General features: G+C 40.8%; 1 protein-coding gene across 6 annotated transcripts in view; it reads left to right on the top strand.

The window, feature by feature from the left end:
- The first annotated feature begins 4550 nt into the window (after positions 1-4550).
- CREB5 (cAMP responsive element binding protein 5) overlaps positions 4551-23539 on the top strand; it is a 255993-nt gene continuing 237004 nt past the window's right edge. Inside the window, exons 1-3 of one of the 6 annotated variants that reach the window (XM_064674143.1) lie at positions 4556-4640; positions 5625-5711; positions 8712-8770. In XM_064674143.1, coding sequence (XP_064530213.1) covers positions 5699-5711; positions 8712-8770 — 72 coding nt within the window. In that variant the 5' untranslated portion in view covers positions 4556-4640; positions 5625-5698. Of the gene's footprint in view, positions 4641-5606; positions 5712-8711; positions 8771-23539 lie in introns of all 6 variants that reach the window. The other 5 variants (XM_064674149.1, XM_064674158.1, XM_064674167.1 and 2 more) reach the window with 5 other exon arrangements.

The raw sequence follows: 23539 nt of genomic DNA, 5'->3' as shown, positions 1-23539 counted from the left end.
GTACATAGAGCAAAGAAATGCAGATATGACTTGCTTGGTATCCCACAGGACTGTTTCATATCCCTATGATGACTTCCTTTCCTCTCCAGCCCATTTGAGAAATGATACAGTTGAACAGGAACATGGCTTACCACTTATATTTCAGCTTATAGATGTGGTTTTTTAATGTTTAATACTATTTAACTTCTGGTTAACTCTGCTTACTCTCCAGTTTCTGTCTCAGCTTTAAGACTAATCTGGTACTTCCTAGTGAGCTCCTGAAACCATGGAGAATACTTGGTTCCCTTTGCTCATATCTCGTTCAGTGTGTTACTAAAATAAGGAGAGATCTGAACAAAGATGTAATAATTAAGAAATGGAGCGTTTCGTAAAAACACTAAAATTACATTGGTTCAGGATATCACTGGGATTATTTTACATTAAATAGCAAAATTTTTATCCCCTTTTAAAATGCATTTTACTATCACCATGGATTAAAGTGTATGTTAAGATCTAGAAATCAATTTTCCCCCTTACCATTTTATTTCTAAGTCTTCACTTCTGTGTGACTAGTATAGATCTTTGCTGAAGAGAAAAGAGCGCTGAATTACTTTTTTTAAAACTTTTTTTGTGGGTAGTTTCACATGATAAATGGGGAGATCTGAAGTTTTAGTAGCATGTAAGAAGGTGAATAAATTACCGTTCGATTAGACTAAAAGATATTGCTGAAAAGTACTTGTAACGAGATAATTGCAAGTGCCAAAGCTGAGAGTAACACTCAACATTGGCAGCAGCTTAGTTAAACATGTGGTAATGATGTTACAGGAAGAATGGGTATGTAAAATATTCAACTGTACCAGCAGTAATTATTAATTTTATGTGACAGCAATAGTGGCTTGCTGAGACTGATATTTGACATACAAAACTCCTGTAATTATTTTAATATCTTTACTTCCCAATGATTTTAATGATATGACAAAGATTTTCGGTGTTTGCTGAAACAGCACTACTGTCGTTTACTATCAGTCAAACAAAATGTCATTCTAACTCATTTCACTTCAAATGTCGGAGTAGTTTTCATACTGATTAAACTACTGCTGTCAGGAGTATGATCTTCTTTTGAGGTTTTATACTTACAGAATAAAAACTGACAAAGAAATACCTGGAAAACATTTTTTAGAATATATAATACAGAAAAGTATTTAAGTAGGGATTTTGCCATCAGAAGAAAGCAGCTGTATAAAAGTTTAAGTATAAAAATAGAAAAGCAGCATATGACTTTCTACCTTTCAATTAGTTTATGAAAAAACAGGTAGTGCCTTGTAGTTGATTGCTCAGTACTTTTCATTATAACTTTCTTCAATCGCCTAAAAACATTGCCAAGTTTTGAACCATTCAGGATGGAGTTTTCCATGCCAGGTGCCTGCCCTAGGCAGGATTATTTTGAAAAGCTGCTTCCAAAATTCAATCATTCCAGAAGCAATATTCCAGAAAAAGGAAGTTTCTTTGCCTGACATTAACCCATAACTCACAAGTTAGTATTTGTTTGGTTTTTCTGTTGGAAACATATAGAGCTTTTGCAGCAGGAACCTGAAGTTCTGCAGAATGATCATTTTGCTGTTCGAGGAGGTGCCTTTGATTAGCCTCTAAGATTTGTTCAAATTTGTCCCCCAGATAGAGCATGTTCTCAAGTTACGACTTGTCAGCTGAGCTGTGGTAACTGACTCTGCATACATTCCACATTTGCCAAGTAGAATATGCTAATTCAAACCACCTTTATAGGAGTTCATATTAAAGAGTTGTTCTTCACAGTGACAACACACAAGCAGACATCAGCTTAACCTGAAAGCAGCAACTTTGCAGACAGAGGAGCTTCTCTTGTCCTATCATCATCCCACAGTTTAAATCAAGAAAAAACTTGGAAATTATGTTTTCTCAATGTCTCTTCTCTGCTCAGTGTCCTCAGGCCAGAGGCATGGACATATTTTCTTCTCTGTGAACTGCTCAACCATCAGGCACTGAAATGAGTGTAGAACAAAACAAAGCTGCATCTCATCGCTCCTTCTCACATCCCCATTCAGAGATCAGAGTGGTTGCCTTAGGACAGAAAGAAGGTTGGTAAAAGGCAAGAGAAAAATGGAAATAGAGAAGTAAAGAGCTGGAAGAGGGAGGAAAGCAACAGACTCTGAGGGTGGCAAGAGAAGCAGAAGCTGGGCATAGGGGAAAGCAATGATATGTTACACGTGTTGCAGCAGATTTCAACCTCAGAGGAACCACTGACACTATTCGATACTCATTCTACCCCCAGGACTACAGCTCATTTCAAGAGTCAATAGTCTCTCCTTGGGACCTGAGACTCATTTCAGAAATCCAGAATCTCTTTGGTCTTCTGTCAATGAAAACCAAGGTAACCACCTATCAAGCATTTGTCACCACCCTCCCAGGGGCAGACACACACAAACTGCTGCCTCAAGCAGCCTCTTTAAGTGGTAGAGACTTGTCCAGACATGTACGTGGCAAGTAAAGTTACTGATCTGAATAAAGTGGCAGTTTTTTTTTTTTTTTTTTTTTTTTTTTTTTGCACAACACCCTGGACAGGGCAGAAGGATGTGCAGAATGTTCAATTCAGGAGCTGTAAACAAAATTTATTAACCTACAATGAACACCCAAAGTGAGGCCACTTGTTTTCTCACTATAGTCTGTGTACAAGTCACGCAGGGTCTACAATATCATTCATACGAAAGCATCACCACTAAGCAGAAAAACTGTAGCAAATACTTCACTTAGCATTTTATTTCCTTCTGTCAAATTTGACATAACTGAGTCTTACTACACAGGTAGCTGGGGCATTTGGGCGCTGTTATCCTCGACTAGCATCTGAATTCTCCATTGCCTCTTATATTTTGGTCTCATTGAGAAACCTGGAGAAAAAACCCTGCTGTGATCCTAGAAAACCCATCAATCAGCCACAGTCCCAGCTGCATCTCTGTGAGAAGTGTGAGAATATAAATTGTATGAGAAAATCTCAATGAGAGATGCAGAGCTGCTTCCCACATTTAAATCTTTTTTCATGGCCTTAAAAACTGCTGTGTTTGTGTACGCTAAAACCTTTCCTATGAGACAGAAGTAACTGCAATTATTAATTTAGTCATCTGTGTAGTTTATAATTTCAGGACATTTAGAGGTAAGGCAGTTTGCACTCAGTATGCAGTTTCCAAGGAAAATACCTGACAAAATGAAGGTTTATGGTGACAGCAGCATTGAGCTTTATCCTAAGTAGTTAAATGAGTTCAAAACCTATCATCAGTCACTGATAGGATCCGCTTCTCTATGCTTAAATCCTGCATAAAGTGCCAGTGAATTGTTAAAAGCTGAGGATGATTATTAGACAACCTAATATAAGCCTGCAAAAGAATGGTATTATTGAGAGTAAAGTGCTGTATTATTGCCATTTGTAAAGTAGTTCCTGATTTTGGCAGTACATGTTCAATTACTCTCTCCTCTGTTAATGGAGGATATCAGACAAAAACCAAACCAAGCAACATGTTGCGGATTCTAAGACCCTTGGAACACTGAGGTTTCCTCGTGAGATATCCCAGGCTTAGGTGCTAAAACACCGCATCAGAATTAAGTCATACCTCCTGGCATGAATCGACTGCTAAATACAGTCAGTTATCACGTGTATCTTTGATATGAACACCTCCTGCATAATTGCAGTGTGGACAGCCAGGTGCCAAAGGAGCCTCCAGACCCAGGTGCTAGAGGCACTGCTGAGGAGCATTAGGCTGAGAGTAAGGGAGTATTCTTAAAACAAGAAAATCCAGAAAAGGAGGCACTGAAGAAGTTACAGAGTGGAATAATAACTTTGTCACCGGCAATCGTCCCAGACAACGGCACAGGCACACTGCCAACTCGATGCAGAATGTTTAAGAGCTGAAGCAGTGAGACCCTTAATTCTATACTTTAAGATTCTTTATGACTGCGCAGCCCCAGAGCCCCTGCGTCCGCCCCGGCACCGAGACCCGCCAGGCGGACACGCGTGGACCGGGCACACCTGAGCAGGTGGACAGCGGCGCACATCCGCAGGGCTGAAGCTTTGGAAAGAGCTTTCCCTCCTTCTCGGACACTGCGCTACTTATTAGACATTTCCTAGATAAAAAACCCAACCAAGCAAAAAAGCCGAAAGAGTTCGGGGCTGCACGAGTCGAGTCCCGGCTAAGCGCGGGCCTCTCCCGCCGCTGCCGCTCGGCGGAGGCTCCGCGCCTGTGGGAGCTCGGCATGGCCGGGGATCGGGATCCGGCTCCCCCTGGCTGCCCGCTGCCCGGCCCGGCTGCGCCCCTTCCTTCCCGGGCGTCGGTGCCAGACCCCGCGACCGCGGCTGCCCGGGGGGCGGGACGCGGTTTCCAGGCTGACTCACGCCCGCCCCGCCCCGCGCCCGGCGGGGCGGGACCGCCCGAGGCCGCGCCCCCGCCCCGCGCTCCTGGTCGCCCCTCTCCCCCCCCGCCCGGCACGGACCGCAATGATTTAGAAGTTCAGGAATCCCACGTGACGTCACGGAGGGTGATGTAATGCTTCTCTAAATAGAACGTATTGTAACCGTCCCTCAGTCCAACGTGGTTCCTCCGGCCGCGCTGCCGGTCCCGTCCCCGCCGCGCCGGGCGGTAAGTTCCTAAAAATACAGGGCTACCCCGGGAAGGCGCCCGGCGCGGCGCGCGGCGCACCCCGCAGTGCACTCCGCATGGAGCGGAGCGGAGCAGCAGTGCCGGGGTGCGCGGCTGGGGAAGGGGCAGCCTGCGGCTGCAGGGGCTCTTCCCTCCGCCACCGCATCTGCTTCGGAGGCAGCAGCGCCAGTCCCCGCCGCGCCGCTGCCGGCAGCGGGGATCCCGCCGCCCCCCCGTCCCCGCCGTGCTCGGGGAGAGGGGACGTGAGCGACTCTCGAGTCCCGCGGAGGGTCGGGCAGAGCAAGGCAGGGCGGCGGGGGACGGGAGCGCAGGGTCGCCGAGCCGCGGGTTAGCCGGACTCCCCTCCCACACTTCGGGGAGTTTGGGAAGTCTGCGTGTTGCTTCCCGGGATGGGCTGGGGTGGGATGCGGCGGCTGCCGCGGGGCGCAGGCAACACCCCGCTGCGTGCTGCCCCGAGCGGAGCGGGCGGGTGGCAGCTCCCGTTGGAGGGGCCGCGGAGCCCCCGCGCCCGCTCCGGACGGACGGCTCCGGACGGCTCCAGCCCCCGCGTGTCCCGGTGGCACCCGGCGGTGACAGCTCGGCGCGCGCTGCCCCGCCGTCCCCTTTCCCCGCAGTCCCCAAACTTCTGGACAAGTTTCGCGGTGGCGCCCGGGATCCCCAGAGGGCCGGGACCCGCCGTCGGTGGCCGCGGAGCGGTGCGCGGGGCGGTGCGCGGCCGCCTTCCCCGTGAGACATCCCGGGTGCCGGGCTGCTGCCGGCCCTTACGTCATGCTGCGGGCCGGTGCGGGGCTGATGCTCCTTTTCTGATGCCGTCGGGTGCGGGGCAAGGAGGAGTGCTGACAAGGTCCCCTCTCTGCAGTCTCGGTCACCCTTCTCAGCCCCTCTGCTCCACTCATCATCCCCCTCCCCAGCTCCGCGTCCCTGCGCCACTGTCCTCTCTTACAGGGGTCTCTCTTCCCCCAGCGAAGTTTTCAGGACGATAAGAGCTGCAGGAGTGTAAAGGGAATACTTGCTAAACTCTGCCTCCTCTATTATTTATGTCCAAGCATGGTGAGTGATCCTTCATCTCCAGGGCTCAATATTAGCTCTGCAATAGAGAGAGGTTGTTTCAGAGATGGGGGTAGGAATAAAGGAAAATGAAATGTCCATATGTTGTTTGGTTTTTGTTCTTTTTTTTTTTTTTAAATCCAGAATGATGTGGGAAGTGACTTAAGCAGCAAGATTAGAAGATTTCCATATATTATCAGTAAGAAACAGTGCTTAGCTAGAAGAAATTGAAGCTAGAATAGAAGCATAATAGTTACTGCGAAGCATCTTTTTTGGGCTTTCCTTGAGAATGTGCAGTTTTCGGAGGGATACTCACCCACTGGCGTGCACTAGACTTCCCCTGTCTGGCCGTTTGGACAAGCAGCAATGTGTCAAGTAACAGTGGTGTCGGAAAACTTTCTTGTAAGACACTGTCATGCAGACATAATCTAGAAACTGGACTAAAAGAAAATTGAGAGGTGGAAGGTGAGAGCTGAATGAAAAACATAGCATAATTTGTGGGGATTTTGCTGAAGGAGTTATGCTTCCATAAATGTATGGTTTATTTTCAGTATAAAAGTGTACAGTGGTGAAAATCCTTGCTTGGTAGTTTGTAACTTTCATGTAGTGAATGAGATTGTTGCTATCAAAAGCTCAAAATTCTTTATAAAAAATGGCTAAAATCCTTATTTGTGACTCCTTAATCCTAAAGGGAGCTGTACAGGTCGCAAAGCACTAGGGAAAAGCGTGATTAATGATCAGTGATTAGTGATAAGTGATTAGTGGTTTTATTCAAACTGTTACCTCTGACCAGAAGCACACATCAGAGGATTAACAGGCTCTTTAGATAAATGCTCATTAGTGGAAGGGGGAAAGCAAAGATAATAGGCATGCACACAGGGACAACTTTCTAGGAAAATCATTCCTGTCTCTGGCATAATAAGCTCTATTAGCAGAAAGGCTCTTTAATTTAAAAGTTGCTTTTATCTTGTAAATCAAAGATGGATGTAGAAGTTTGCTGCGCTATTATAGCCTAAATTTTCCCATATCCACTAGATGTGGATTATCTCGGTAGCGATATTTTATTAAAAAAAACCCGCCACAATTGAATCTGTAAGAAACTGAACATTCCCAAGTGCTAAAGCCCTGCATCCCTGAGGCATCTGCTCCTAACAGGCAGAGCAGCTAACTAGATGGCGCAGTCCTGATCTCTGTGAATATATACTCCTGGGTTATGAACTTAGCAAGTAGCAGCTTGCTAGGTGTCCTTCAACACTTACAACAAAGTTGATTCTGGGTTGGAGGCTAGAAAGTGCTATGAGTTTGTAGTCACATTTTCCATGTCAGTTAATCTAGGGAGTTAAAGGCTATTGGAAAAATTAGTCTCATTTACTGAAAGAAATGGTGAGAGAAAGAAGAGAATGAGAGAAGGGCAAATAGCTACATCTTGGGACATAACTCTTGACTGAACTGTTTTTTACTGCTTAGATGAAGTACAGCTCTGATAGCCTTAATTAATGAAGCCTAAAAGCTCTCGGGAGTTTTTCCCCCATCTATCTCTGGCAAAATGAGAGGTTTTTTTTTTTAAAAAAGTCACTAGAAAGAAAAAAACAGTTGGTGTGGTGGTTGAACGAAACAACTTGGACTTGACTGTACCCTACAGATTTTGGTAAGGAGCCTGTTTTTATGATAACTAAGCAGGGATTTCTCATTACGCTTTATCATGCATGTATTGTGAAGAACTGGTATCTACTGCTGTCGATAGACTTGGGGATGTTTCCTCTGTCACGTTAGTTTACATGGCATTTGTTTTTGGTTTCATCTGTGGAGATCATCAAAGTTTCAAAACTTTAAATGAAACACTTGAGTGTAACAGGAAATAGAAATAATGAACTTACGGCATAAAAAGAAACTACTGTAATCTTCTATTGTTACATCTTTAATTGGAGACTCTTAGGAATAGTCAGGCTAGTACTTAAAATCAAAAAGTTTTGTAATAGCATATAAAAAAGGCAATAAGCGCTGTTGCCAGTCTGGAATATTGGATGGCACTTTTCCAGGATTTAAAATTGCAATATTTTTAAACGTTTACACATTTAGAACAAGCAGAAACCTTTTCCCCTCACCAAAACACCCATTTATAGTTCAGCTTCAATTTATCAAACTCTAACTCTGCTAATTTAACCCGGTGAATGTCTTATTTAAAGAAAAGGTAGAAGTGAGATTGTATATGTCATTTCATTTATATCACCATTTAGCAAAATGACTTACACAGATAAAGAGTAATAGGTACTTTTTTAATTTGATGTTCACATCTTCACTTTGAGAATCTAAAATGTGCTGCAATCATTTACACGTATCCTGTGCACTGCCGAGGAATCTTCTGTAAAAGATTGTTACAGTGAGAGCTAGAGTTCACTCTGGAGCTGATAAGAGAGAGGCAATCTCCCACTGCCTTCAGAAGGTAGCTTTTACATACTAAATCTTTCAGCTCTGTGTGGGCAGAATCTCTGAGCTCAGTAAGTCTTGCAGGATGATTTGAAACTGGGTTATTAAGTTGTCTGCTCGTGGCTCCCTTTAAAAACCTGTCTCTGTACCCTTAATCAAGGCACGAAGATCTTAAATACTGGAAGAGCTCTTGCAAGGTTGTTGTTGCTTTTAAAACAATTTATTTAATCAAGGACTTTACTCTTTTGTTATCCTGTGTCTCTAATTTCTGCTCTTAATTAACTTTCTGGATTTCCTATAAACCTGTTGCTTTGAGGACTTATACCTATGTTAATGTATGATTAGCCGTCTTTCGAGCTTAATTATAATTTCAGTGACTGTCTTTCTTATAAACTCTTTATTATGAGAAAATGATTTCTGAACAAGGTTTTGCAATAAAAAGAATAACAGCAAAACTGCTTCTGCTTAAAACATTTTTAAAAATTATTCTTAAGGACCATATGATTTATTATTGGAACAAACCGGTATTTTTTCTCAAGGCCCATAAACACTGATTTTTCTTGTAACTCATTACAGGAATACTCTACTCATCAGACGCAGTTGCTGGAAACACAGATAGATGTATAAACCAACAGGTATTTCAATTCTTCTTCATAGGTCCAGGTGATTCTTTTGCTTTGATGTGGTTTTGGTGATCCCATACCAACCAAGTTAACGGTAGGCACATATAATTAAGCTAGCCTATTTGACTTGATCTTAATTCATGTATTAATTCTCACTGATGTGAATACATAGGAGTCCTGGTGGAAATATTTAAAATGCTTTGAGATTCTGTCAGTCATAAATACTGACTCCAGGGCTGATCAGACAGCTTGGCAGGTCACTCTGCAATATTTCAAAATGATTTCTGTTGATTTGCCTTCTCTCTCTGCTGCATGCTATTTAACCTCTGAAAAAAACCCCCTTATTTCTAGGTATATGATATATTCTGCTCTGCAATATATAATGCTCCAGATCTTTTAGGCCTCTAGCCCTAAAAAGGATTTTTAAGGCTTCTGCATTTCTCTGCCTTGAGAAATGATCAAAGTTGATCATAAATTTAAGGCAACAGTTTAGAATAAGAACTATGAAAACATTTTTTCCTCTTACCAAAACTCATATTACTATGCTAATTTAAAATTCTTAAGGTGTAGTATTCTCTGACACAGACAAAACAGTTATCTCAGACAACATCTTATCATGCTGTATTTTAACAGTAGCGACGTTATAGCAGTAAGTAGAGAAAATAGCTTGACATGTAAAACCAAAATCCTGTTATGGAAAAACGTTTTTTTTTTTGGTTACACATATAATCAAATAAATAATTTAAATTGTCTCAGGTGTACATAACAAGCACAATATGACATACATAAAATAATTATTTTGCTGATGCGATAAAAGGACTTGTTGAAGCAGATAAGCTGTTGTGTCTTTTTACGTCCGAGGAACTGTTGTGTTGGTTTGTGTACTGATTGTTTTGCTCTTATTATGGCTCGTGTTGAAGGGGCAATCCTGAAACTTTAAAATAATAGTTCCTCTACTATTTTTCACTAAGATGTTATTTTACTCTGTAATTAAAATTACCGAGAGTCAGCATTTTTTTTATTAGCCATTGCATGGGAAATGCAGCTGTTAGTTGCCCTTAGAGAGTTTGGAAAGGGTTGGTTGCACTGGTTTGTAAGTTTCTAGATTGTGATATCGAATGCTATTTTATAAACAGAAAGAGATTTTCCAAGGATTTCGCTGAAGGCTGTAGGATTTTTGAAGGAAAACGTTGAAAGCTTACAACAATTTCCTTAGCTTAAAAGATGTTTTGCTTTTGGTTCTTGTTTCCATCTTATATTTTTCTGAGAGCTTGTTCAAGAAGTCAGTCCTACATACAACTTGAAACACTGTCATCAGCAGTGTTTGTCTAGGTGTGCCATTTTAATAATCTCATCCTTTGAGCCAGCTCATGTCCCTGTCATGCCACCCTGCCACATAAGGTGATTTGAAGGTGTTGGATGCAGCCCCACTTGGCCTCAGAGCTCCACTTAACGGGTGATAAAACCGGCAATGTCTTTAGAAGAAGCCAGAAGGAATGAGATTTGAAATTAATTGGGAAAAAGTACTACAAAGCCTCTATTACCTTTGCTAGCTGATTCTGCTTTTCTTTGGCTCTGAATGTTTTCATTGCTCTTACTAGGGTACTGAGACCTCTGTTAGTTCAGGAGCTAGACATGGTTTGATCTCACCTGCAGCTTTCTACCCCACATAAACTCTACAAATAACTTCTATTGCCTTTTTAACTTCTGCGGTGTTTTCTCAAACAGCTTGCTTTGGGCTCATCTCGATTTCTTTCCTTGTCCTTGGGTGCCACCACTCAGTGAACATTTCGATGCAGTTGAAATGCCAATCTCAGTATGTTTGTGTGTTTTAAAGTTTTTTGTCTAGGGATGTACTGAGTTTAAACTAGTCATCCTTAAATACACTGCCTAATTTAATACAGAGAAATGTATTTAATTAGGCTGATTTTTCTCATTTAGAGGAAGCTGCCTTTTTGCCTATTTACTTTGTGGGCTTGTGCTTTCAGTTACTCTTTTATTGCATATAAAAAAGTGTTGTTCATCACCACCCTTTTCTGATCTGTTTGCAAGTACTCAGAAGTTAATTTGGGGGCTCTGTAGCACAGTAAATGTAATCTGAGATTGAGTTTAGGATGCATTTTATGAAGTGGCTACAACAGTAAGCACTAAATTGAGATTTTACCATATTGTACTCTCTCTCTTTTTTATTTTAATTGTCCTTTTAATCTTTCAGTTCTGGAGTGCTGAAAATACTACCTGCAGAGTAGTATTCTGCCTAAGTAAACACTCAAAGATATGGATGACAGTATTAGTAGGTCACTTGGTCATGTATTGATGCTGCAAACCAACTGCCAGTAATTCCGTCATGGGTGAACTAGTTTACCGTCGTTCACAGTCCAAATATACCTCTCACTTAACTTTTAAAAAAACTTTTATTCAACAGCAATAGTCTGTTGCTAGGTAAGGAGCTACAAATTGTGAATGGCTTCAAGTTGTGCCAGGAGGGGTTTAGATTGGATATTAGGAAAAATTTCTTCATCGAAAGGGTTGTCAAGCATTGGAACAGGCTGCCCAGGAAAATGGTTGAGTCACCATCCCTGGAGGTAATTACAAGATGTGTAGATGTGGCAGCTGGGGACATGGTCTCGTAGCGGATTTGGCAGTGCTGGGTTAACGGCTGAACTTGATGATCTTAAGGGACTTTTCTAACCTAAACGATTCTATGATTCTCTAATAGTAAATCATACCTCCATGGGTGCTACTCTGAATTAATTTTAGCCAGTTGGTTAAATCTGGGCTTGTTTTTTGTTCTGGTTAGGTCAGTGAATGAGTTTGTCACTAAATATTTTTAGGCACCCAGCAGGAACTCCAAAGGTGACCTGATGGCAAAGAGCCTGGAATTGTGCTTGTCCAGAAATGGCACTGTCCGTATTAGAAATCTGGGCTTGCCAGGACCTCACGTATAGGAAACTTCTCTTGGGATGATTGTAAAATGCAACCTGAAGAAACTAAAAGTGGAGCAATGGAGTACGAAAAAGATCACCAATTGTTCTGGTCAGAAATATCTTTTATTACCTGTTGTTTAACTTAATTATTGAATGAATGCTTTAGCTAGAAGAAATCTTTATTAAGAGTTTGTGGCAATTTCAGCCACCACATCAACTTCCTTTTTTGTAACATAAAAAAAAGGCTCCTTTTGCTGGCCATGGTTGGGGGGAGAGGTGGCATTTGCATATTTTTTTCAAATGTTGAAGAGGTCAAGATCAACATCTGTAGAGACTTTGATCATTTTCTAGAGAGTGCACAAAATGATGGAAAAGAAGGGATTCTGTAGTTAAAAACAAGTTGAGGAATTTTCCTTCTTTCCTTACTTTTACGTCTGTAAGCGTATCTGTGTAATACTTAAAGATTTTTTTATACCTGTTATTAAATACAGTCAGTGTAAGTTTCTTTTACTGGATGTGCAACAGAAGAGTATTTAAAAGAGATAATGGGAGAAAAAAATGAATGACGTAAAACTTAAATCACTTTCTGCAATTCCCATACTGTTCTTTCATTCTTCAGTGCTAATAAACCAGCTCATAGACTCAAGCTTGAAAATAGGTTAAATTCAAGTAATTGATGGTTTATCACAAAAAGTGAGAGAAAGCAGTAATTTCACTATTTTGATGAGAATCTTTTAAAGAAAAACTTCTCTAAATAATTTTCCATGAAACTAGAAGGCATCAAAAGAGCCATGGGTTTTATGACTGGGTAAGGAGAATTACATTCTTGTGGATTTAAAAAATATCGCAGTAGAGCCTAGTTCTCCACTCACCCCAATACAAATCTGGAGCAACTCTATTGAAATGTGGAGTTACCAACTGCAGTAACACTCATTGAGAAGAAAATTAGATTCACGGGCTCTATTCTGAACGTAGCCTATCAGTTGTGCGCTGTGCAAATCCCATTATTAAAGTAATAGCCTTACATGTCACGTTAAGGACGGCTGTTTCCCCAAGATGAACATGTTTGTAGCTCTCCTCATCTTGTGGCTACTTTTTAAGGGGGCAGGGGGATATTGAGAATACTTATTTTCAGCTCAATTAATATTCCTTCCGTGCACTCTCCTTCCTCTCACGCGCTTTATGTGTGGGTGCGCAGTCTGCACTCTCCATCATCTATCTGTCTGTGTCTCTTTGGCTGTGACAGTCTCCACTCTGGCCTCAGGCTTGCATAACACAGATGAAAAGCCCACCAAGATTTTCAGTTAAACATGGCAGGATATAATTCTGTTCCTAAATATGATGTGCATTTTCACTCTTAACGATGCAGCTGTGAATTGGAAGTAACACCTTAGACTTCAGTTATGATTTATTATTATGGAGTTTTTGGGGGTTTTTTTCAGTTTTGGAAAAAAAAATAGATAGAGGGGGAAAGAAGTGGGGAGGCAGCGTAGCTCAGAAGTGTTAATAAATTGGAGTATTTGTTTGCAGCACTGGAAAGCAAGACCCAGGCCATTCCAGCATCTTGCGCAGTTCCCAAGCTGACCTGACAGCGAGAACAAAGTCTTTGAGAAATGGGGAAGAATATCTTCACTGCCTGAGCTACGCTGATTTTTTTTTTAAATAGCAATCAACAGGGAATTTTGGATGAAGAAAAACACTGTAAAGAGTGATAAATAGACAGTGTCCAGTGTACAACCCCCACTTTCCTCAGCCCTAATCACGTATACTTGCTTCCAGTTTTCTTCATTTGGCCCAGGATATGTGGGGTCAGTTCTGTTACTTTTGAAAGTGGTATAAATCCATTGACTTCTCTGAAACTGTGTGGAGTGAGGGTATGGCCCACTGTTGTTTACTAGTGGCACACAATGGGCAACTTCTCTGTATAATCTTTTCTGAGAGGATAGAACAAATATTTTTAGGCCTTATAAGAACTCTGGTGTGCAAAGGTTCTCTGGACCCTTAACAATCCAGAGGTTAATTTAAAAAAAAAATGAAACAAACCCACAGCTATTATTTCATTGCCAAACATTTTTAAAAAGCACTATTTATGTAGGCCCTATATAAGCACACATTGTTTTATGTTCCTTCTGCTGGCTTTGCGTTTGACTAAACCATTATTCTCAGAGTGCTGCTGTGCTGAGATCATCAGTGATGATGGTGTGAAAACAAACAAGTTTTAGCATGAGGAGTCACTATATAATTTGACAAGGAGGTTGTCAGCACCAAAACATCCACATTAATTTCATCTCTGGTCAAAGCAAAATAAAAATCAGATGGCTAGTGGGAAACAATACATTCTTAGGAGGAAGGGAAGGGGACTGGATCTAATTCTGCAAGGTACTGTGTCAACCAAAAGGAGGACCCATCTCAATTGCCATTGAAGTCAATGGGTGTTGAGGGCACTCAGGACTACTGGCATTGTGTCCTTTTTCTCCAAATTTTAGTAAAACTGCTGACATGAAACTAAATTCCTTATTAATTCAAACTGCTAGCAAGTTCTTGGGAGAAAAGCTCTTTTTGTTAAAGGTTGAGATATGCTCCATCTCTTCAACAGAGAGCTAAAAAAGTACATATTCTAATTCTGTAGCCTTCAAGGAGTCCTTCAACATGAAGAGTTCTGCATATACCTTAATGGTACAAAAGTCCTACTTCAGAGAAAAACATTTCTGGCCTCTGTTACATTACACAAAATAGGGAGACAGCTTCCTATTTTGTTCTATTGAAAGTGATCTTTAATATTATCAAGAATGATTTTGTATTCCCTAGTGTTAAATTAAAAAGCTTTGGTACTAATGAATGCAGCTACATGTAGTCAAATAGGTGCTGTGAAAAATAATCAGATATGTGAATGCCCCCCAACTTTTTTTTTTTTGTTCCTCAGTGGAAAATTATGGTGAGCTGTTTTTAACAGAAACAGTTAAAGTCAATGAATCCCAGATGAGTCAACTAACTTAATAATACCCTAAAATTTAGGAGTTCCAGATAATTTATTTTACTGCTATACTGTGGCCTTACCTTTGAACCTCTTACTGCATTATCTAAGTTGACTGCAACTTGCAGGATACACAAGGAAACACTATGGAAAACATTGCTCCCTCTGTAGCAATCAGAATGTTACATGTTTTTTTTTCTCTCTCATGCTGTCTGATTCTATACAATTTTTCTTGCCAAAAAGTTCTTATTCCGAAATATTAAGACAGCCTATTTCTAGGCTGTCAGTCTTCCAGTTTTCATTTCAGAGTTTTGAGTCAGTGCAGTGTCAGCCAAAAACTTTTCAACTGACTGAAAATTTTTAGGGACAGAATGAGCTTAGAAGAAATATTTTCAGCATTGTAATTAATTCTAAATTAATTTATAATGAGGACAATAAGAGATAGGATGATGGCTGTTTCATTAAGCTAGTCATGAAAATATATCGGATTTTCTTTTTAAATTTGTATTTGCTATGTTGATTTCAAAGGTACTGAGGATGCCTTGCAAGGTAAGGGTCAGTTCGAGATACTGTGTATGCAGAGCTCCTTGTTATATATCTTCTTTTGAGGAAATAGCCTTCTTTGAACAGGGGAAGATGTGACATTGGGAGTGCTGCTGAGCCCTGTGGCCACGTTGCGTGGTATGGCAGCCTGTGATGCACGGCGGGTGTGACTGTGGCAGTGAGATCCACCTCACGCCTCTCCCCACTAGCAAAATTGCAGCCATCGGGGTTCAGGTGCTTTCAGAAAGCCCAAGCAAGATTTCAAACAAGTCTCTCACTTGGCTCCACTGCTAGAAAATACTGGATAGTGAATTGCCCTTGTTTACATTTATAGAGGTGTTAGTGCTGTGTAGCACCTGAAATGGGCAGGTATTGCATGGAGAACACATTTTGTAAAATATCAGTTGTTTGTAGGCTCACATCACAGAATTTTAAGAGCAAAACCAACTCTGCAATCTGGCAACTGGTCCTACATACTGTAGGACTTTTTTTAGCCTTTTGTAATTCTGTGGATAGCACTTTCCTCACATACCCAGTGCCTTCCTACTAATCATCCTCAAAATATATGCTAAAAAAGCATCATCCTTTTGGTGCCTACATTAAAATGCCAGTTATTTCTCCATTTAATGACCAACTCTGCTTGGAGCCACCTGTGCTCTCAAGTATGGTGTATGAGATGGCCTCAAAACTGGCAAGGTCCTGACAGAACCCCCTGTCTCTTTCTAAGTCCCATATTTAGCATAGAGGGGATTTCCTTACTGTTGCATAGAGAAGACAGTTGGGCCACAGAGTTCTTCTCTTCACCTTTTCAATCCTGAGTTAAATCAATTAGCAGTTGCCAGGGGTAAGGTAGGTGCCCTGTGAGCAGCAGTTTTGGAGAGGAGTACGCCTGGCCTGTGCAGCCACGCTGGTGACATTTTCTGAGGCAAAAATTATTCCCCAAAGACTTTGACACAAAGTACTTCACTGAAAACCATGGAAGCCTGAAAGTGTTCACAGTTACAGATCAAATTTTGTGAGTAGCTTCAGCCAAAATAAAAGGGGAGGAAAATATGTGAAAAAGTCAAAATACTCTCTTTCAACATTTTTTCAAAATGAGATACATCTCCTTTGAAGATTGACTTATATTAAGGAAGACATAAGGCACTACATCTTTCAGATTTTTTTTTTTTATTGAATAAAGTCTTTTAGGTTGATGCAAACACTTTTATGTTATCTGTTTTTATTTGTCTGCTCTTGGTTTAGGGGGCTTGGGTCTCTTTATCTTTCTTGTCTGAACAATATAATTCTGTTCATGTAAGACAGGGACAAGCTCCTGGAAAGCTGTATTGGTAGAAAACTTTTAAATGGCTGGGTAGAGGCCTTTTTTTGGCCATACCTCCCAAGTATTTCCTAAGACTTGGTCTCATCTGTTTTGATCTGACTGGAACAGAGAAGATTATTGCCTTCCCTGGAGGGCAGTGCAAAATTGACTCAATCATCTGATGGGATCAGAAAAAAATTGGCTGAAAGAAACCGTCTTTGTACAGGAACTTTGCTGAGAGTAAATTCAGTAGAGGCTGTCTTCTACTAAGAATCCCATCAGAAATACTTAGGACTTTTTTTCCATTAAATAATTGCATAATCGTTAAATTCATAATTTGGAGAAAATGAAGAAATAGTCTCTTTTGGTTATGCTACTGGCTTAGGTTTATAGGTTTTTTTAAAATTTATTTCTTCTTTACAGGAAATGTGGATATCTTAAATGGAAACATGTTATTGGGAATTATCTGGCGGAAGTTCTGATAAAGTCCTAGATTAATTTAAATATTCAAGGATGGATTAGAGATGAGCTGAAGGAATAATTAATGTTTTCTAGGTATAGCTTTTTTTTTTTTTTGGCTTTGAGCATATTAGTTTCTCATTTTTTATCATGAGACATAGTGGGTTTTGATGAGGAAGAAATTCTTGTTTATTCTAGTTGTGTGGAATTGCTTTTCTTAAATCATGTGTAGTATTTAATCTTCATGTGATGGCTCTTTAACTTGTCTTTTCAAGTGTGTGTTTTGGTGGCTTGATGGTATGTAGAACATTTCCTTCCTGTACTTCAGCATTTCTAACCAAAAATCTGAGTATGTTTGAAACCTTAGCTTATTCACACTTCCTAATCATAATCCCCTTGGTTTCCTTGTCAGCACCTTTGTGGTATTTCTCTGGACACCTCTATCTAATATCTCCAGAGGTTATTCTACAGAGTAACCTTTGACAAGATCTATTACTTACTACTTACCGCTTTTAACAAGGTGAAAAGAGGTCAGTCTCTGTAAAAAGCAGGCATTATTAGAAGACTGCTGTAGAGTCTCTTGGTGGCTTGTACATCTCTTCTGGCAACACTGAAAATCAGTTAAGCCACCTCCTCCACAGCGCAAAGTAAATTACATTTATGACTGGATATGACTCTATGTAGGTAACATACGTCCTTGGGAAAGTGGTTACTTCGTGCATTACAAAGCTCCAGGTTCTTTGTCAAGGTTGTAGCATACTGATGCACCCACTGGAATCTCTTTTTGCTGTCAGCTTCAAGGGTAACAGGACTTCAGGCTGTTAGTTTCTGTATGATCCATTTAACTGAATTTCATGGCCAATGCTAATGATGTTTGCTGTTGCAAGGGTTGAATTGGTAATTTGGTTACACCTCCTGTCAGAGTTCAGGATCTTCTAAATGAGAGCTGGTGTTGTCTGTTTCTTTAACCAAATTAAGATGCAAAATCTACCTCTTTCTGATTTGAAAGAACGGATTGCAAAATCTCACTTAGTCAAAAGTGTAACTACATGATCCTTTTGGCTGATGTACAAAATCTTAGAAATGAGACAAAACATATTTTCTCCCAGATTAATTAAAAAGATGAGAAATTGTTCAGGAGAGTTTAGACAGATCCCAGAAGTATTGAAAATACAATTTAAAATGAATGTCTAGTCAATTTATCTGCATGCATCCTCTAAAACATGAATGAAAAATCTTTCCAGGGAGCTTTGAAATATCTTAGTCTGGGATTTTGCCAATGAAGGATGATGATATTTTTAGTCTGGTTCTATCAGTTACTTACCACATTGTGTTCCTTCATGGTTTCTGTACATGTAACTCTTACAAAAACTACTGGTATACCTTTCATATGCAAATAGCTATAGTACAGGGAAAACCCCACACTATCCAAGTTTAACAATAAAGATTTTTTCCTCTCAACCCCAGACATTGAAAACCAGCTAACTTTTTGATAACATGGCTTTCCCTTTCTGTCCAGAATCTATCAATGAAGCACATGCAGCCAGTGCCTGAAATGCTTTGTCTTGGAGTAGAGTTTAAATTTGATTTACCTATTGGGAGCCCATTGTCACATGACTACTGTACATGTATGGCCTGGGCAGCTGGGGTGGAGCTCTTTGCAAAAATTAGGCATAATAACTGTCTTGAGAATATTAAAAGGTATATAGGAAGAGCAAGTTATAAATGTGAAATGTATATTACTTATTTTTGCTTCAAATAAGAAAATGAAAAATGAAGAGAAATAATGCTTTTTTTTTTGGTATGATCATATAGAGGTTAAAATATAAACTGCTAAGGCAAAACCACTTTCTGCAAGATGAAAAAGAGATTTCCTTGGAGTGTTGTGGTTCCTGATGTTCTGCTTGTTTCCTGTGTCAGCAACCTCTCAAAAATTAATTCACTAAGAATTTACCTTTAGGAGTGTTTGGCATATTTCTTTTTTCCAAACCCACTCTTTATTTTTCAGCACACAGACAAGTCCATTTTTTTTTTTTGGTGGGGTGGTGGTGATGATGGTGTAATTTTAATTTTATTTTTAATTGCATCTTCCCCTTTGGTTCAAACTCTTTGTAGTCGGAGGTTTAGTAATTTACCAAACAAATTGGCCTTCATCTTAAGTGTTAACTTTAACCATGGGATACAGCTTTTAATTTTAAGGTCTCTGGTCTTGCTGAGATGAGCAAGTGTTTGCAAAATTTTTCTTTGAGACTGAACTCTAGAGAATGAGACCAAGAGGTTGTGAGGCATCTGGATACATCAACATGGCAGACCAGGAGAGGAATATACAAATCCTTACTAACAGAGAGATGGAAGAGCTGCCAGACAGTTTTCTGGTCTGTTTTTGGAGTGAGAAATGTAAAGACTACCTAGTGGAGACTTTGGAGGCAGGAGGTGGTGTAGCACCAGAATCAGACCAGCCAACAGTGGGTGAAATCTGCTTCTTTCCCAAAGCCTTCTGGTTTTGTGGAGGCTCTGAAAAAAGCCATAAAGTCATCATCCACAGGTGGAATCCATCCCTGCTAGCAGCTGTTGAACTTTTACAGTAAACCTAAGTCTTAACACAAATTTAGTGCTTTGTGCATTTTAAGTTCCTGCCACCAAAGTAAGGTGCTGCCAGAATAGAAAGAAATTACTGTCCTATTTTGTCTATGATATGTTAACTCACAGTTGATGAATGACATCCGATTTATATTCTGTCTGAAAAGCTTGTATATGTGCTTCTTTGTTTGTTTATTTTACTTTTCCCCCAGACTAGCCACAAAAAACTTACTGCTCATCAGTGTAAAATCTTGCACTGACTGAAGGTGGAATTCCATGTACAATTGCCAAAAGGGAAAAAAAAAGCAGAGGCTGTAGTGAGAGAGAAAAGGAAAAAAAAGGTGATATCTCTTTATTCCCTTTTATGCTTTTATGCTTCCTTTTACTCACGATTTTCAAATATTATCAATGTTAGAAATGGTACGTGTCCCATTTTTGTTGCATTAATGCTATAAGGTGGATTTATATGGATTTTAGTTTTCTTCAGGCAAGACAAAAGCCTCTGCATGATGGACAAGCTATCACTTAGAACCAAACTCCTGCTCATCAGTTCCCTGAACCAAGTGGTAGGTGGCACACAGCTTTGCTCCAGTCCCCAAATTTGGTGGCTGGGCAGTCTCTCTGCTGAACTACCAAACTCCTTATTAAGTGTAAAAGACTGTGAAGCTGTAAATACAGAGACAGTAAGTAGTTGCAGTGGAAGGTAAAGGCCAAAGAAGTTTAAAGGAGTTCAAAGAAAAGAAGGAAAAGACTCAATAAATCCTTGTGAGTGTGATGACTGAGAAGATGAATTCCCTTGGCTGTTAGCTTTTGTTTGTGCATAACTTGGTTGGGAAGATTTAGACCAATTTAAGTGCGTCTTAGATTTTCTGTAAGGTACCTGTGTGACAGTTAACTTTAAGCAGATCAAATCACAGCTACAGATCTGTTAACAGTGGAGAAATTCACAGCTCGCTCGCTCTCCTCCACATGTACCTATGATGAGTCCAAAAAAAAAGGCTTTCTTTCCAAAATGTTCGCTTTAATTTTAAGTTTTGCAAACTTGGAAATGGGAGGTCTGCTTGGCCTAGGTGGCTGCTTGCTTGTCTCCATGGGTATGGCTTTTTAAAGCAATTTTTGATGATGTGCTTGGTTTGAATTAGCTGGAGCAGAAACCCAGAACGTGAGGCTGAGGCTCTTCATCAAGAGTTTGGGCTGTGTTAGCTTTTGTCACTCATGCATCTCCTGATGAGGAGGATGTATCTCTCCTCCCTTCACTGGTACGTGCTGGATAAGGGAAAGGCACATCCCTTGCCCTGCCTTTTCCTGTAACTTTCTTGGTAAGCAGTCTACCTGGGCTCCCTACATGAGCACAAGCTGTGGCACATGTATCAGGGAATGCCCCCAACTCTAAGGTCATCAAAATTTTGTCTAAACATGATGTGCTACAGTGTTTCTAACAGGAAAGATTAGCTTAACGGTGCAGAAGAGGTGTTTGCAGATTTCTGAAGGTATTCAGTGGTGGTAGGACTTGTGGTAGGTGGGTGAATATTCCTTCTTCATAAGCTGGAGGATAGGATTTTCCTTTCTGGTAGACCATGCTCAAGTGACGAGCAGCTCTGTGCTCCTAGAGCAGCATCTTCTGGTGGCCTTTTGTGCTCTGTTTCTCAAGGCTGCTGAAAAAAATTTGGAGGAAACAGCCCCAGGTGAATTGGAAGAAGGGTAAAAGTGTGGGAATGTGATATTTCCCAATCATGATGTTCTTAGCCCCTCCCGTGTCTCCAGGATAAAGTTAATTTGCCATATGATAAGTAGATTTTCTTATCATGAAAGAATACTCCAGAACAACTTTGGCTTTAATTTCAAAGCAAAGGGAAAATGTGAGTTCAGATCAATCAGGAAGTTGGTGAAGGTATTTTGTGTCAAAAGACAAGTTCTTTTTTGGCTGTAAATATTGTTACACTATTTACAATATAGTACTGTTGTTTATATTTCTAACTTTTTGCCCATTAGAACAAATTTACTTTCAAGATGATTAAATGCTTTTAATTTTTTAACATCCTCTTTACCTGGTTGTGTAGTGATTGTGATTTCTTATGGAATACGTCATTCAGGTTAGGTGATTCTGCTGTGCCAGCTGGATGAAAGACCTTGCAGTAAATTGGTATGGTATTAAACCAGATTGCTGCTGTTTCTACTGTTGAGCTGGGACTCTGCTCTAAGACACTTGTAATTTCTGCATTTCCAAAGGCTTGGAAAAATACTCTCATGAAAAACTAAACATAGTGAGTAATGAAGGCTAAAATTGTTTATACTAATCACATCAATTGGAAAATGATCTTCACTCAGCAACTCTTCTACCAGCAAATTAAGACAGTAAGTGACTATGTTGGTGTTAGGGACTGGCTTTACTTTCTAGCAACTTCTAGCAGGCTCTTGTCCTGTATTGTGCCTCAAAACAATGAGTGCATCTCGTCTTCCTCTGTGTGAGGGCTTTTCTTCTCAGTTATATGGTTTGTGTAAAAAAACATTACTGTGTACATGCTGTAATTTGTTGCAGTCTACCCAGCAGAAGTCCGAGCTTGTGGTCTGTGTTATCTGGGCTTTTGACTGCAGGCTATGCACACCTGCTTGTACTTCAGTGGTGCCTCTTCACATCACTAAACATAGTTTTTAGTTACCTTTTACAGGCTTCTTTAGATGAAAGTTTGAAAACCTGGAGGAACTTTTTGCATAGTTTTCTAAATAGTTGGAGGGAAGAAAATCAGAGCACTTCCAAGGAAAATACTAGAGGGTTTCGCTAAAATTGCGAGCGGGCATTTTCCAGCGCTTAATGCTGTTGTAAGCCTCCCTCTCAGACGAATTGATGCTCAGCTGCGGTTGGCGTAGCGCGGCTCGGCATTAAACGGGAGTTGGATTCGCGGTGCCGGATTCCCAGGCCCTCTCCCTGCTCTCGCTCGCCAGCAGAGGCTGCTGCCAGCCCGCGCCTGGCGGCGGGAAGGGGCGGGGATCCACCGGCCCCGCCACGGCCCCGCCCGGGCAGCGGCTCTGGCGGCGCCGTGCCCGCTCCCGGGCACCGGCAGTTCGTGGGGATGCGTGGATAGATGAGTGGATGGGTGGGCTCACCCAGGGTGCCACGGGGTACACACGCAGTAACAGGCGCAAGAACTGACCCACGCCGCTTCAGAGGCGAATGTTTCCTGCTCACTGAACAAAACCCTGGTGAAAAGGGGGCTTATAAAGAGAACTGTTGAGTTCGCGTGAAGAACTCGGGGCATTTTTCTGCTATGTACATTTTCAATCCATTCTGTCTATTCTTTCTGCAGCGATGTTTGGTCTAAAGCAAGCTCTCATCTATCAGTTTGTTTCATGTGTTCGAGCATGCAGTAACCCAGGGGACTCGACGTCAGACGGACATAAATCTCTCTGAAGAGCAGGGGAGCTACTCAGAGAACCGACTGTTTGCAAGATCAAGATTAAAAGCCAATGAATTAATGTGTTTCTGCTATGGGGCATTAAAAACAGTTTGCATTAACAGGGATCCCAGTATTTTTGTGCTAATATGCTACTCTTTTTAAAAAACTGAGCATTGTAGGTGTCAGTGATTGTTTTGTATAGAGCCGTTTTCTTTTTTTCCCCAGGAGTGCATGGAGTTTAGTCAGCAAGATTTAGATCTTGGGCTTGTTCTCTCAGCATAGTTGTAAATCATTCCTAAATCTTAAGGAGAGGTTCCACAAATTCCACTGACTTTCAATGTAAGACTTCACATCCAACAACATTGATTTATTTAAGTATAGTCTCATGCCTTTTGAGAACATATCATCTGCTTAAATTGTGTTTACTGTGTGGAAGAAGTCAGCATTTTCCTGGTGAATTATAGAAAAATGATAGCCTGACTTACACTGTAAGTGACACCTGTTTAGGAATAATTTGTTAATTGCAACTTTGAGGTTGATTCTTGTGTTCTTCAACTGAATAGGTTTAGTTAACATCACATACTAATTTACTGAGTAGCT

This window comes from Pseudopipra pipra, chromosome 1, assembly GCF_036250125.1.
Source record: "Pseudopipra pipra isolate bDixPip1 chromosome 1, bDixPip1.hap1, whole genome shotgun sequence".
NCBI classification, from domain to species: Eukaryota; Metazoa; Chordata; class Aves; order Passeriformes; family Pipridae; genus Pseudopipra; species Pseudopipra pipra.
This window is presented reverse-complemented; position numbering and strand designations above follow the sequence as displayed.